The sequence below is a fragment of the Balaenoptera physalus genome (assembly GCF_965194825.1).
Source record: "Balaenoptera physalus genome assembly, chromosome: 16".
Taxonomy (NCBI): domain Eukaryota; kingdom Metazoa; phylum Chordata; class Mammalia; order Artiodactyla; family Balaenopteridae; genus Balaenoptera; species Balaenoptera physalus.
The window spans coordinates 76392121-76404666 of NC_138898.1; the positions used below are offsets into that span (position 1 = coordinate 76392121).

General features: G+C 55.4%; 2 protein-coding genes across 5 annotated transcripts in view; one reads left to right on the forward strand and one right to left on the reverse strand.

Moving 5' to 3' along the window:
* TLCD3B (TLC domain containing 3B) overlaps positions 1-4760 on the forward strand; it is a 25008-nt gene extending 20248 nt beyond the window's left edge. For all 4 annotated transcript variants that reach the window (XM_082430546.1, XM_082430547.1, XM_082430548.1 and 1 more), the window contains 3 exons: positions 2604-2838; positions 3282-3377; positions 3690-4760. In XM_082430546.1, coding sequence (XP_082286672.1) covers positions 2604-2838; positions 3282-3377; positions 3690-3977 — 619 coding nt within the window. In that variant the 3' untranslated portion in view covers positions 3978-4760. The remainder of the gene's footprint in view (positions 1-2603; positions 2839-3281; positions 3378-3689) is intronic.
* A 336-nt stretch (positions 4761-5096) lies between these two features.
* Positions 5097-5897, reverse strand: LOC309644897 (fertilization-influencing membrane protein; the record flags this gene model as incomplete). Its single annotated transcript, XM_082429161.1, has 3 exons — positions 5097-5188; positions 5306-5464; positions 5777-5897. 3 exons carry the CDS (start codon positions 5895-5897, stop codon positions 5097-5099), a joined length of 372 nt encoding a protein of 123 aa, XP_082285287.1.
* Positions 5898-12546: the final 6649 nt, after the last annotated feature.

Consider the following 12546-nt stretch of genomic DNA (forward strand, 5'->3'; position numbering starts at 1 on the left):
CCAACTGGGGTGCTTCTCTACTCATGCCAGGCTCACCCCTCTCCTCCTCCCAGAATCCAGGTGTCCAGCCCCAGCTCTATGCATGAGAGGGACAGATGACACAAACAAGGCCACCAATGGTTAGGCGGTGGGGTGGAGAGTGGAGGGTGAAGAGGCCAAAAATTTGGCACTGGGAGCTGCTGCAGTGCCTGGTGCTTGCCAAAAAAACCCCAGGCCTGAGAGGTGGAGCAGGAGGAGGGAGGAGAGGGGCCCTGTCCGTGGTGCTGACGGGCCAGCTCTAGGTTGACCCACGGGCCGCCACTGCAGAGTTGCCGGTGAGGGTGCTGATGACGCCCCACGCTTAACTTCTGGTCCTGTTCCCCTCCTCTGATGGCTGCTGAGCCCCAGGGACATTGTCTGGATGCCCCAACCTAGAGACATTCCCTCTTTCCCTCGAGTTCCTTCATCTGTGGAGTGAGGTCCATCCCTACCTGGAAGGGCTGCTGCGAGGAGGAATTGACTTGTGTGTGTCTAATGCCTAGAGCAGTTCTGGCCACACAGAGTGGATGCTAAACTCTTTCTTCAGACCCCCACCCCGGGGACTTGGCTTCCTCCTGTCCTCTCCCCCCATTCCCACCCCTGGGTCCAAGATGAGCCTGGATCCCCACACATTCCCTTCTCTCGTCTTCTTACAGAGGTCACTTTTCAGTTCTTACATTTTCTCCCCCGCCCCACCCAGTCTGTTCTTGTCCCTCCCCGCTTAATCCTCAGGTGGGTGGGAAGGATCAGGGTTAATCCAGGGGCGACAGCTGTTCCTACCTCTGAGCACCTAATTGCTGAAGAGGGTGGGAATGGGTTTAACCCTGCACACTGAAGCCCAGGGCCTGGAGGTCCTGGAGCCCCACGAGCTAGTGGTGTCACCGTGTCTTCTGTGGTTGACTCTCCAGGCCACTCTCTGCTCTAACTTCTCTTGGGCCAGTTGGACCCCTTTCTGCCTTCCTGCCCTTCATCTCTAACCTGGGCCACTGCTTCCTCTCCTCTCTCTCTCCCTCCTGGTCACACACTCCAGCATGGGTCTCTGCTTCTCTTTTCCTGAAATCATCCCTGCTAGAGTGGGCTGCCTGTCCCCTTCCAGGCCAGCCTTCCCCAGGGTTCACCTTCTGTTTCCATCTCACCCCTGGTCCTCAGCTGGCCTGCCCTCAGGTCTCACTCCACTTCTCCCTTCAGCAGCTGCTCTTATTTTGTCCTCATATTTGCGTCCCTTCTGGCTGACTTTGCTTTCATCCCTCCACCGAGCTGGGCGAGTTCCCCTGGGCCTGCCTCTTCGACCTCCCACCCCACCTCGGACCTGTCACAGGACTACAGATTTAAGAGAAGGTGCTTCATGTGCTGACTCGAGAAGAAAAATGCAATGTTGCATATTCATGCACTTTTCATTTTTGTTTACTCTCTAAGTGCATGGAACTTTCTCTGCTCTTGACTCCTTTTGCTCAGCGTTTTCTCCTTAATGCTTGGCTGTACCTGAAAAAACAAGAGATGGGGCCACATTCAAGCAGAGCAAGCACTGCTGACAGCACCACCAACTCCCCAATGGGGCCTGTCTGTGACCCCTGTCTCGAATCTTCTAGGGGACAGCAGGGCTGAGAGGGAGGGCTATGGAGCCAGACTTCTCATGTTTATTCCTTGGTCAGGTTACCTAGCCTCCCTCACCTGTAAAATGGGGTGACAACCATACCTACTTTTTATAGGCTTTCTTTTTTTTTTTTTTTAATTTTTATTTATTTATTTATTTATTTTTGGCTGTGTTGGGTCTTCGTTTCTGTGTGAGGGCTTTCTCTAGTTGTGGCGAGCGGGGGCCACTCTTCATCGCGGTGCGCGGGCCTCTCACTATCGCGGCCTCTCTTGTTGCGGAGCACAGGCTCCAGACGCGCAGGCTCAGTAGTTGTGGCTCACGGGCCCAGTTGCTCCGCGGCATGTGGGATCTTCCCAGACCAGGGCTCGAACCCGTGTCCCCTGCATTAGCAGGGAGATTCTCAACCACTGCGCCACCAGGGAAGCCCTTATAGGCTTTCTGTGGGGAGTAAATAAGTTTCTGCGTGTAAAATATTTAGAATATTAGAATAGTGCCCGCATGTAATAAGCAGTCAATTAATGTCAGCCAATATGCTCTCTCCCCACCACTCCCAGAATTACTATTCTGCTGTAATTCGTCCTGATCTCAGCTGTTTCTCAGATCTGGTCTGGCTTGTTTTCTCACTCTATCTCGGCCCTCAGGTCTGTGGCTGTCTTCTGGTCTCTCTTCCTTTTTCTCCCACCATATTGCAGAGAGAGAGAGAGAGAGAGAGGGAGAATATGAGTGAATGAATATGAAGAATGGGTGGGTCCTGAGGTCAGTCGGTGTTTGAATCCCAGCCCTACTACTTACCAGCTGTGTGATAGTGTGACCTTGGGCAAGTTTTTCACTCTCTACCCTTGTAACTTGAGAGTCCACTTCTGTCTCAGGGTTGTTACGAATATCACTTGAGATCTGACTCCTGTGCTGCATCCAGCATGGACCCCGGCACCTGGCAGCTGCCCTGTCCATCCCCTTTCCTCCTTGACCCACCTTTCTCTCTGTCCGACAGACACTGGCTTTCCTCTGCCTACACGCAATTTGCAGTGCCCTACTTCATCTATGACATCTACGCCATGTTCCTCTGTCACTGGCACAAGCACCAGGTCAAGGGGCACGGAGGGGACGAAGGGGGGACCAGAGCCCCGGGCAGCACCTGGGCCGTGGCACGCGGCTACCTGCACAAGGAGTTCCTCATGGTGCTCCACCATGCCGTCATGGTGCTCGTGTGCTTCCCACTGTCGGTGGTGAGTGGGGCTGCTGAGAGCCAGGGCCCCCCGTGTCCTGCTCATGCCAGCACTGCAGGAGCCTAGGAAGCCCTGGGTCCAGGTCCCAGCAGCAGGGCAGGCCCAGGATGGAGGGCCCCATGGAGGGTTTAATGAGCTCCAGCCCAGCCCCAAACAGCAAGAGGGTGGATCGCACCCAGCTGTGGTGCTTTGGAGCTGCAGTTACACGCCACTGCCTCTGAGACTCAGTTTCCTCATCTGTAGTATCAGGGATACCATCTCACCTGCAGGATGGTTGGAGGGTTACGGTGAGTTACTGCTCCCAGCTTAGCTACTGTTCACCTGTGCTCAGACTTTCAGAGTGAAGCATCCCCAAAAGTGACGGGGGTGGGGGTGGGGTGGCGGGGCAGGTGCTGCCCAGGAATCCAGGCTCAGGCCAGGCTGTTTCCTTCCTCTCTTCTCAGGTGTGGCGTCAAGGCAAGGGAGATTTCTTTCTAGGCTGCTTGCTGATGGCAGAGGTCAGCACCCCCTTCGTCTGCCTTGGCAAGATCCTCATCCAGGTGAGAGGGGCAGTGAGGGTTTTGAGCGTGACAGGAGGACCGGGGAAGGGCGGGCACTTTTAGGGACCGATTGGAGATGCTTTAAAGGACAGGTGAAGAGTCGGGGCTGTAAGGTGGGGTATAGGGGAGGCGTCAGGGCGGAGCGGGGCGGGTGGAGGGGAGCGGGGCCTGGGGTCCCCTAACCTGGCCCCTGTCCGAGGGAAGGAAGGCAGGGAGGTGGGCCGAGGGGGAGGTGGCCCGGGGGCTGAGCCGGGGGCGTGGCCGGAGGCGCCCCGCCCCTCACCCGCCCCTGTCTGCCCGCCCCGCCCGCAGTACAAGCGGCAGCACACGCTGCTGCACAAGGTGAACGGGGCCCTGATGCTGCTCAGCTTCCTCTGCTGCCGGGTGCTGCTCTTCCCCTACCTGTACTGGGCCTACGGGCGGCACGCGGGCCTGCCCCTGCTCGCCGTGCCACTCGCCATCCCGGCCCACGTCAACCTGGGCGCCGCGCTGCTCCTAGCCCCGCAGCTCTACTGGTTCTTCCTCATCTGCCGCGGGGCCTGCCGCCTCTTCCGGCCCCGGGGCTCCCGGCCGCCCTCCCCCTGTCAGACCCAGGACTGAGGGTGGGGCCGGGGGCCCTCCCCACCCCGCCCCTGCGCCGTGGGGACAGGGCTCTGGGGCTGCTGGGTGGGGGGCGGAGCCAGGGGCCTCTTGCCCTGACAGCCCCCGGGAACTGACAGATGGACTCCGAAGGGGTGGGGACACGTCCCCTCAGGGGCTGAGGGCTGGGACCAGGTGAGTTGGAAGGCAGGGAGAGGGGACCTCTCCCTCCTGCCTAGCCCCTGTCTCCATCACCTCGCCTGGGCCCTGGAGAAGCGAAGGAAGAGGAAGAAGGCCCACCCCTTCCCAACCGCTTAGGGCTCGAGGCTGTGGGGAGCCTGAGGGGACCAGGACTCACAGAATTGTCGGGGAGGCCCTGCTGCCAAGGCCATGCCAGCCCCCCTGCTGCAAACTCCTCTCAGCTCGCTGTCACCTGGGAGGGAGGGGACACCCTATCTAACGCCCGTGGGCTCACTCAGGGCTGGCCGTCCCCACTGCTCCTCTCCAGGGGAGGCAGGCCTGAGGAATCTTATTTATTTTATTAATTCGTCCGAATGCAAACTCGTTTGTGGGTGTTGGGGGAGGGAGGCGGTGGCTGCCCCCCAGCCTTCCCAGTGCTGAGCGACCCCGGGGCAGGTGGGGGGCCCCCGGTCCCTTCCCCCTTAGGCTGCACATCTTGCCCTCGGGCCCTGGCATGTCCCTGGTGCTACAGACCTCTCAAGGCTTCCTCCAGTCTGGGGTCGGGGGACCCTGGGAGGTGCTTTACAGACCGCTAATAAAGACGATCTGCGTGAACGCCACCAAGGCCCTCGTCACCCAGTTCTTTGGGGCTGGGAAGGGAGCAGGCGCCTGGGGAGAGAAAGCATGATGACTGGTGGACCGCAGGACAGGGCTGGTCGCTGAGCAGTCAGGGAGAAAGAAGCGAGGACTTCTATTCATCAGCAGGAGAGGAGGGCGGGTATGGACACTCAGGGCAGAGTCCAGGGCACTCGTCCGGCTTTTTAGGCCCCTTTCTCGCAGCTCCTATGGGGTGCGGAGATCAGAGGTGGGAGGTCACGCCGCCGCCTCCCTGGACTTTGGGTCCTTCAGCCTCTCCCAAGGAAGGTTGAGGTGGGCGGGGCTTGGGGAGGGGGACAGGCCTTACATGTGTGTGCAGAACTGGAAAAGCAGGAAGAAGAAGGCCACCACCAGAGCGCCCACCAGGATGTGATGGAAGAGCCTGGAGTCGGAACCTGCTAGACAGTGAGGTTGAGACAGGGGCCCTGGACTCACCTCCAACCAAAGGGCCAAGGGCAGCTGTCCTCCAGGCCCCGGCAAGGAGGGCAGCCCCTTCTCAAGCTGGGTCATACCTGAGTTAACAAAGATGACAGGTCTCTCTCCAATGAACTGGGCCAGGGCCCGGAGCCTGGCTTGGTCCGAGTCTGGGTAATCAAAGAAGTCAGGTCTGTCTAGGAAGAGTGGAGACTCTGCTCCCCAGGCCAAGGCCTTGGCACTCTCCAGGCTGGGTGCTGGGGACCCAGAGCAAAGTCTGTGAAAGAGCCAAACAGACCCGTGCCCCCCACCCAAGAGGCTGAGGCAGACCCAGGGCCTGGCCAGGCCACAGAGCCCTAGTACAGCTGTGGAGGGCCTTGATTTTGTTCCAGGAACTTCTTGAGGGTCAGCTGAGCTCTCCATGAGAGAACCCACGCCAGGCAGGGAGGATGGGAGAGAAGCATGGAGAGCAAAGAGAAAAGCCCAGGCTTGGCCTCCCAGCCTCTCAGGGGCAGGCACCCCACACCCCAGCCTTCCTCCTTCCCACTGTTCCCAGGACAGCTTCCCACCTGATTCTACGGTCCCCAGCCCAGCCAGCCACATCCACACCTGCGCCCACTGCCACGGCCTCATGGTCCTTCCACTCTGGTGATGGGGTGAGGGCTCTGTGATGTCACCGCCCAGAGCCATTCTGATCACACCCTCTAGGGTGAGGGGAGAGAGAAAGTGCTAGGATCTGGAATCCTTCCCCCCAAGCCTCCGAATCCAAAGGGAAGGGATTGGGACCCACAGAGCCTTTGGATTGATGCTGATGATAGAGCAATAACAGTGGAAGCCCCAGGATTTACAGATAGGGGGACTTGGTTGGGCAATCTTGCTGAAAGCCGGGACTAAGGAAAGCTGCATTCGTATAGCAGGCATAGTGGATTTGCGGGGGGAGGGGGGACAGGGCTAAACATCTCCACTTACCCCTTGGATTGACCACAGATAGCATCTATTGAGCACTTGCTACTATGCCAAGTACTTTAAATGGACTGACTCATTTAACCATCATAAAATCCTATGAGGTAGGTACTGCTGCCCTTATCTTATAGAAGAGGGAGACAAGGCATAGATGGGCAAAGTGATGTGGGCAACACACTTCCCAATGGCATATATTTTCCTCCCTGAGCCTACCCCCTGCCTCGTGTCCTCAAATGCAGGGGCACAGGGGTCTCCCCCATGCCCAAACTCTGTCTCTTAGTGCTCAGCTGAGGACAACCCTAGGGTTAGCAACCTAGACAAATAACAGGCATTTCCACTAGGTGGCAGCAGTGTCCATGCCTGCCTGATTGTTTCCCCGTTCTTGCCCAAGGAAGGCACAGCTCCCAGGCTCCAGGCCCTCCCGCCTCATCCCATCAGGTTGCATCAGGTGCTGCAGGGAAAGGTATTGCAGGCATGGGGGTTGTCAGAGGAAGTCCCCTGGCCCATCTCGGGGCAGGTCTCTTGGTCATGCACAGAGCCTTCACAGGCTCCCCCTCTCTGGGTGGGCTCCCCCAAGGGCCATCCCATTTCCCCTTTCTAGTTTCTGCTTTTCCCTTATTTGTCACTTCCCAACAGCCACTTTCACTCCTCTTGCCCCCCCCCCCACAACCAGTGGCTAAGAATTAGCTCCCTTCTGATTGGCAGGTGGACCTGTCTGTCACACATGTGTCCCACCCCACCCAAGCCCAAGGACACTTCAGGGTCTCCTTGGTTTTATTACACAGTTGCCTGTTCAGCAGCTTCTGACAGTCCCAGTTCCATGATATGCCCCACGCCAGGCCTGTGTCTGTGGCGTGTATGAGGTCCTCTGTCCTATGGAAGGAGGCTCCTTCCTCCACTGGATTCGTACCCCTCATCTTTCCAATCCTCAGGGACTACCCAACCATTCTCCTAACAACAACCCTGAGAGGTACTTGTCAGGGTCAGCTTCTACTTCCTAAACAAGGAAAAGGCGCAGAGAGAAAAAAAAGAGGGGGAAAGAGGAGACAGACTAACATCTATGGGGCCTCCTGCAGGACTGGCTCTTGTGGGCGTCTTTTCCCTACTCTTATCTCTTCTAAGAAAGAGGAAGTGATTTACCCAATGACACAGGCATGTGAGGGGCAGCAGAGACTCAACCTGGTTCCAGGCTCTGGCCCAAGGCTCCCTCCCCAAGTCTGCATGCAGCTGCCCTTGGGGGCTTAGCTGGGAGACAGGGTCCTGGGAGAAGGGGTCCAGAGCCCTTAGCCTTTGGAGTGGATTTGGCAGTTTCCTCCATTGCCTCAAAAGAGCACTGCTGTCCTCTCTACCAGAAAAGGCCCTTTGGACACAAGCAGTGAATTATCCATTCATTTATTCATCCAACCATTAAATAAATGTATTGAGCTCCTGTTATGTGCTGGGCTCCATTTATGGCTTAGATAGAAATCACCAGGGCATGGTCTCTGCCCGCGGGGACCACAGGGGAGAGAACTCAGGGATGCACATCATTAAGAGTATAGACAGACAATCCCTAAGGGGCTGTCTACACTTGCTGTCATCGCTCCCTCACCTTTAGTGTATTCTTCAAACCCTTCAGACCTGGCTTTGTCCCTCCCACTCCACTGAAGCCACTTTGGCCAGGTCTGCCAATGACCCCATAACTCGCCACATCTAACGATTATTCTGTCTTTTTACTTCTGTCATCTAATGGTTGGTTCTGTCTCTCAGAATCCCTGCCTCCAGGCATGGGGGCCACACTCACCAGTTTTCTCGACTCCTCCTCCTCTGAGCTGCTCAGGCTTGGACCTTCTCTTTTCTATCTATACCCTCTCTCCCTAAGTGATCTCATCCAGTCTCATGGCTTTAAATACCATCTATATGCTGGTGACTCACAAATGTATATTTCCAGCCCAGCCCTCTCCTCTCCTCCAGACTCCCCTACCCAGCTTCCTGCTTCATGGCTCTGTATGTCCAAAAACATCTCAAACTCAGTAGATCCCAAGTGGAGCTCTTGATTCTCCTATCTCAAACCTACGCCTTCTTTCCATTGCAGCAAATGGGCTCACTATTCCTCTAGATGCTCTGCTCAACACAAAAACCTAGGAATCGTCTCAAACCCCTCCCTATTTCTCTCCTGACAAACCCATAATCAAGACTTGTTGGCTGCGACTTCCCTGGAGGTCCAGTGGTTAACACTCCATGCCTCCGCTGCAGGGGGCGCGGGTTTGATCCCCGGTCAGGGAACTAAGGTCCCACATGCCACGTGCAGTCAAAAAAAAAAAAAAAAAAAAAAAAGACCTGTTGGCTCATCTCCAACCTAAATCTCAAAATCTATCCACTTCCCTTCCCCTCCAGCGCCGCCTTGCCCCCCCCTCATTCAAGCCAACCCTATGTCTCATCTGGCTTATTGCAACGGCCTATGCACTGCTTGATCTCTATTCCCTCTTCCCCCCAGCGAGAACAAACCAGAACACGTGGATCCACTACTTAAAACCCTCCAATGGCTTCCCTTGGCTCCTGTGTTATTTTGAACTTCTTACCCTGATCTGCGAGACTCTTGTCTACCTACCCACCTCGGGTTTTCCCGAGCTTCCCTTCCTCAGCACACCCCAGCCTTTGCACACACCTCTGCCTAGGACACTCTTGCCCCCAACTTGACCCAGTAATTCCTCCTCATCTTCCAGGTCTCAGCTGAGACGACACTTCCCCTGGGAAGTGAACCTGAGTTTTCTGACCATCCCCTGTCACTGCATCAGTCTGACTGCACTGGAGTTGTCTATGTATTTGCCTGTCTCCCCTACAAGCCTGTGAAGCCAGAGATCATTGACCTTGGTCATAGCTGTAGCACCACAGTATAGAATAAGTATTCAATAAATATTTATTGGCTTAATGGATGGATGAAAAGCCTTTCCACCTCTGGACAAACCAGGGCTCAGAACTGTCTGTATTTTCCCCTGCGACTGGCTGCAACTCCAGCCTCATCCTTGCCTTCCTGCAACAAGGCTTTCTGGAGGTGAGCTGCTGGGCCTGAGCTAAACCCTAGGAGAAGAAAGCAGTGCAGGAAGCAGGGCTGGGCTTCTTGCCCAGCTCGCCCCTCCTTTTACTGCAGGCCCAGGTCTGCCTCTCCCCAAACTCACCCGCCCCTGGACGGTGTCTCCCTTAGTCCTGCCTCCTCCTTTCTTATCCTGGAGAACCTCAGAGGAAACCTAATGGTTGCCTTTATCTAAAAAAAGATATTATTTTAGTGTATTCTTTTGAGTAGGTAACATATGCACATGGTACAAAATAAATCCTCTTCCTGCCCTCCCCTGCCTCACAGCAGCCTCCTCAGAGGTCACCATAGTTACCACTTTCTTGTGCAGCCTTCCAGGAATAATTTATGCACAAATAAACAAACATATATAAGCGCTCTTTTTTTTTTTTTTTTTACTCAAATGGCAGCATTCCATTCATGCTCCTCCTTACCTTAGTTTTTTCAGTTACCATGAGATTGTGAAGATGATTCTGTACAAGTACAAAAAGGGCCTCTTTCTTCGTCATGGCTGCATGTTATTTCACTGTGTGAAATTCTCATAACTGATTGAACCAGTCGTGGACATTTAGGTTGTTTCCAGTCTTTTGCCATTGCAGACATGCTGCAGTTAATAGCCTTGAACTTCTATTATTTTGCTCATGGGCCAAATCCTAGAAGTGGATTTTTTGGATCAAAGAGTCTGACAGTGGCTATGTAGCTGAAAGTGGGGTCCGGCTGCTTGCTGCGCAAAAGCCAATAAAGGGGCAAGGTTGGTGCAAAGGAAAGTTTGCTTTATTTTGGATGCTGGCAACCAGTGGGGAGGGTGGACTCCTGTCCAAAGGGCGACTCCCCCCTACTGACAATCAGTGGGCAAGAGCTTTTATAGATGGAGGGAGGGGGCTACATGCAGAAACAGCACAGTCAGCTCTGACAGTCATGTTGAAATTGGTCCTGCGGTGGTCTGATCAGTGTCATCTTGATTGTTTTAAGTACAGTTAGTCTTTAGTTCCAGGGTTGATTTGTTCCCATTTCTTGGAGGCCAGTTCTTGGAATTGTGGGAGCTTATGTCATGGCTACAGTCCGGTCATCATGTAGTTAACTTCTTCCACCTGGTGCGGGTTTCAGTATCTACAAGACAGCTCACGGGAGATGGCTCAGAATATTATCTATAGCCCTTGAGAAGGAACTAAGGGTCCTTAACTATGCTTAATGACTAAACTATTATTATTTAGTCTTGCTGGACTGTTTTCCTTTGTTTCTGCATTTTCTCACTTCTCTGATTAAACGCATTCTTTTTTTAAAATTTATTTATTTATTTAATTTTTTATTTATTTTTGGCTGTGTTGGGTCTTTGTTGCTGCGCCGCGGGCTTTTCTCTAGTTGTGGCTCGCGGGCACTAGAGCACAGGCTCAGTAGTTGTGGCTCATGGGCTTAGTTGCTCCGCGGCACGTGGGATCTTCCCGGACCAGGGCTCGAACCCGTGTCCCCTGCATTGGCAGGCGGATTCTTAACCACTGCGCCACCAGGGAAGCCCTAAACTTATTGTTTGGCTAAAGTTTTCCCACAGACAAAAGGCAGGCTGAGGACACGGAGGGGCAAAGACCATAGGGTCCTGCTCCATTTCAGCTACAGAGGTGGTGCTCATTTACCCACAGCCTCACCAACACTGTGTGTTAACATTTGCTTTGAATTTCACCATTTGATGGGTGACAAGTGGTATCTCAGTATAGTTTGGTTTTACATTTCTCTTACTTTAAAAAAATTGGGGTAAAAATCCACGTATGAATGAATAGTTATATCTTAGCCGTTTTCAGTCACAAAGTTCAGCAATGTTAAGTATATTCACATTGCTATGCAACCTAAAATCACAATATTTAGTGATGCCAAACTAGTGCCAGGCCTAGCATGCGGCAGCCTTTGCTCCCCAGTAGTGGGGGAGACAGAAATGGAAACAGACATGACAAACCAGCGCTACCAGAGCTGAGACAGAACTGGAAGCTGGGGGCTGGGCTGGGGGTGGGGAGATGTTCCAGTAAGTCTCTTAGGAAGAGGGGGTCCAGGATGACCCCTGAAGAAAGGAAAGATCTTCCAGGCTGAGGAACTTGTATGAGCAAAGGTCCACAGGTCTGAGAGATCCAGGTGTGTTCTGGGAACCGCAAGTAATGTTCCTGAGAGCCAGCAAGATGAGCACGGGGGATGAGATTAGAGAAGTCAGGGTCTTGGGCTGAAGGGCCTTGAAGGTCACTGTGAGGACTTTGTCACTGGGGGCTGGCAAGTTTTGGACAAAGGAGAGCCAAGATCAAAGGCTGGAGTTAGACTGACAGGCAGGTGGCAGGGCTCAGGTGAGAGACAGCAGAGAGGGGAGGAAGGCCTGCAGGGTTCTGAGCCATTCAGTGAGAAACCCCACGCTCCACTCCACCTGAGGGACAACTGGAGATGGGAGGGTGAGGGAAGGCGGATTCCCAAAGGAGATGCCATCCCTGAGAGGGGGACTTGGACCCTCGGGGGCTGGGTTGGGTTACAGGAGAGAAGCCTGAACAGCTAAAGGAAGGAGGCGTGGGGGGAAGCCACAGCCTCAGACCTCAGACTGTCAGGTTTCCCAGCCAGGGTCCGAGACCCCGAGATTTCAAACCAGGGACCGCAGGCGGATCAGATCCCCTTCCCCAGCCCGTTCCTGGGTCACTGCGGATCTCTAAGCCCCGCCCCCACAGGCCCCGCCCCTACGGAAATTTGGTAGGGGAGGGCCAGACACCCTCCCCTCCTCCTCCAAGCGCTCTCTGCGGGGGAGGGGCATAAGGACGCGCGAGGTGGGGGGCGGGGGGGAGGAGGAGCCGGCGTCGCCATGGCAACTAGGCCGGTGGTCTGCCCTGGAGACCCGGGAGGGGAGCTAAGAGAGAGGGGCGGAGGGAGGCTCCGCCGGCTCGGCGCGGGGGCGGCGCGGGGGCCCGGGTCTCCGGGGAGGAGTTGGGGAAACACCGGGCAGTTCTCACTGTGGGTTCCTGGCGGCGCAGGGAGCCCGTGTGTTTGCGAGCGTGTGTATGCGAAGTTCTCCGGGGTGAGTGTGCCAGCGCGTGTCTGGGTTTGTGCATGACTGTGGTGTGCGCACGTGGGCGCAGGCGTGTGCGCGGAAGTGCCCCTGCAAGATGCGTGTGCCAGCCTGCCCGTGAATGTGTGTGCACCCGTGTGCGCTCCTAAGTGTGCCCGGGCGGGCGCCGGCGGGAGAGTCCCGCCCCCTCCCCAGCCTCCGTCCGCCCCTCCCCGCCCCGCGCCGCCTGCGCCGGCTGCATCCTCGCCTCCACCTCGCTCACCCCCCTCCTCCCCGCACTTTCTCCTGCTCTCCCT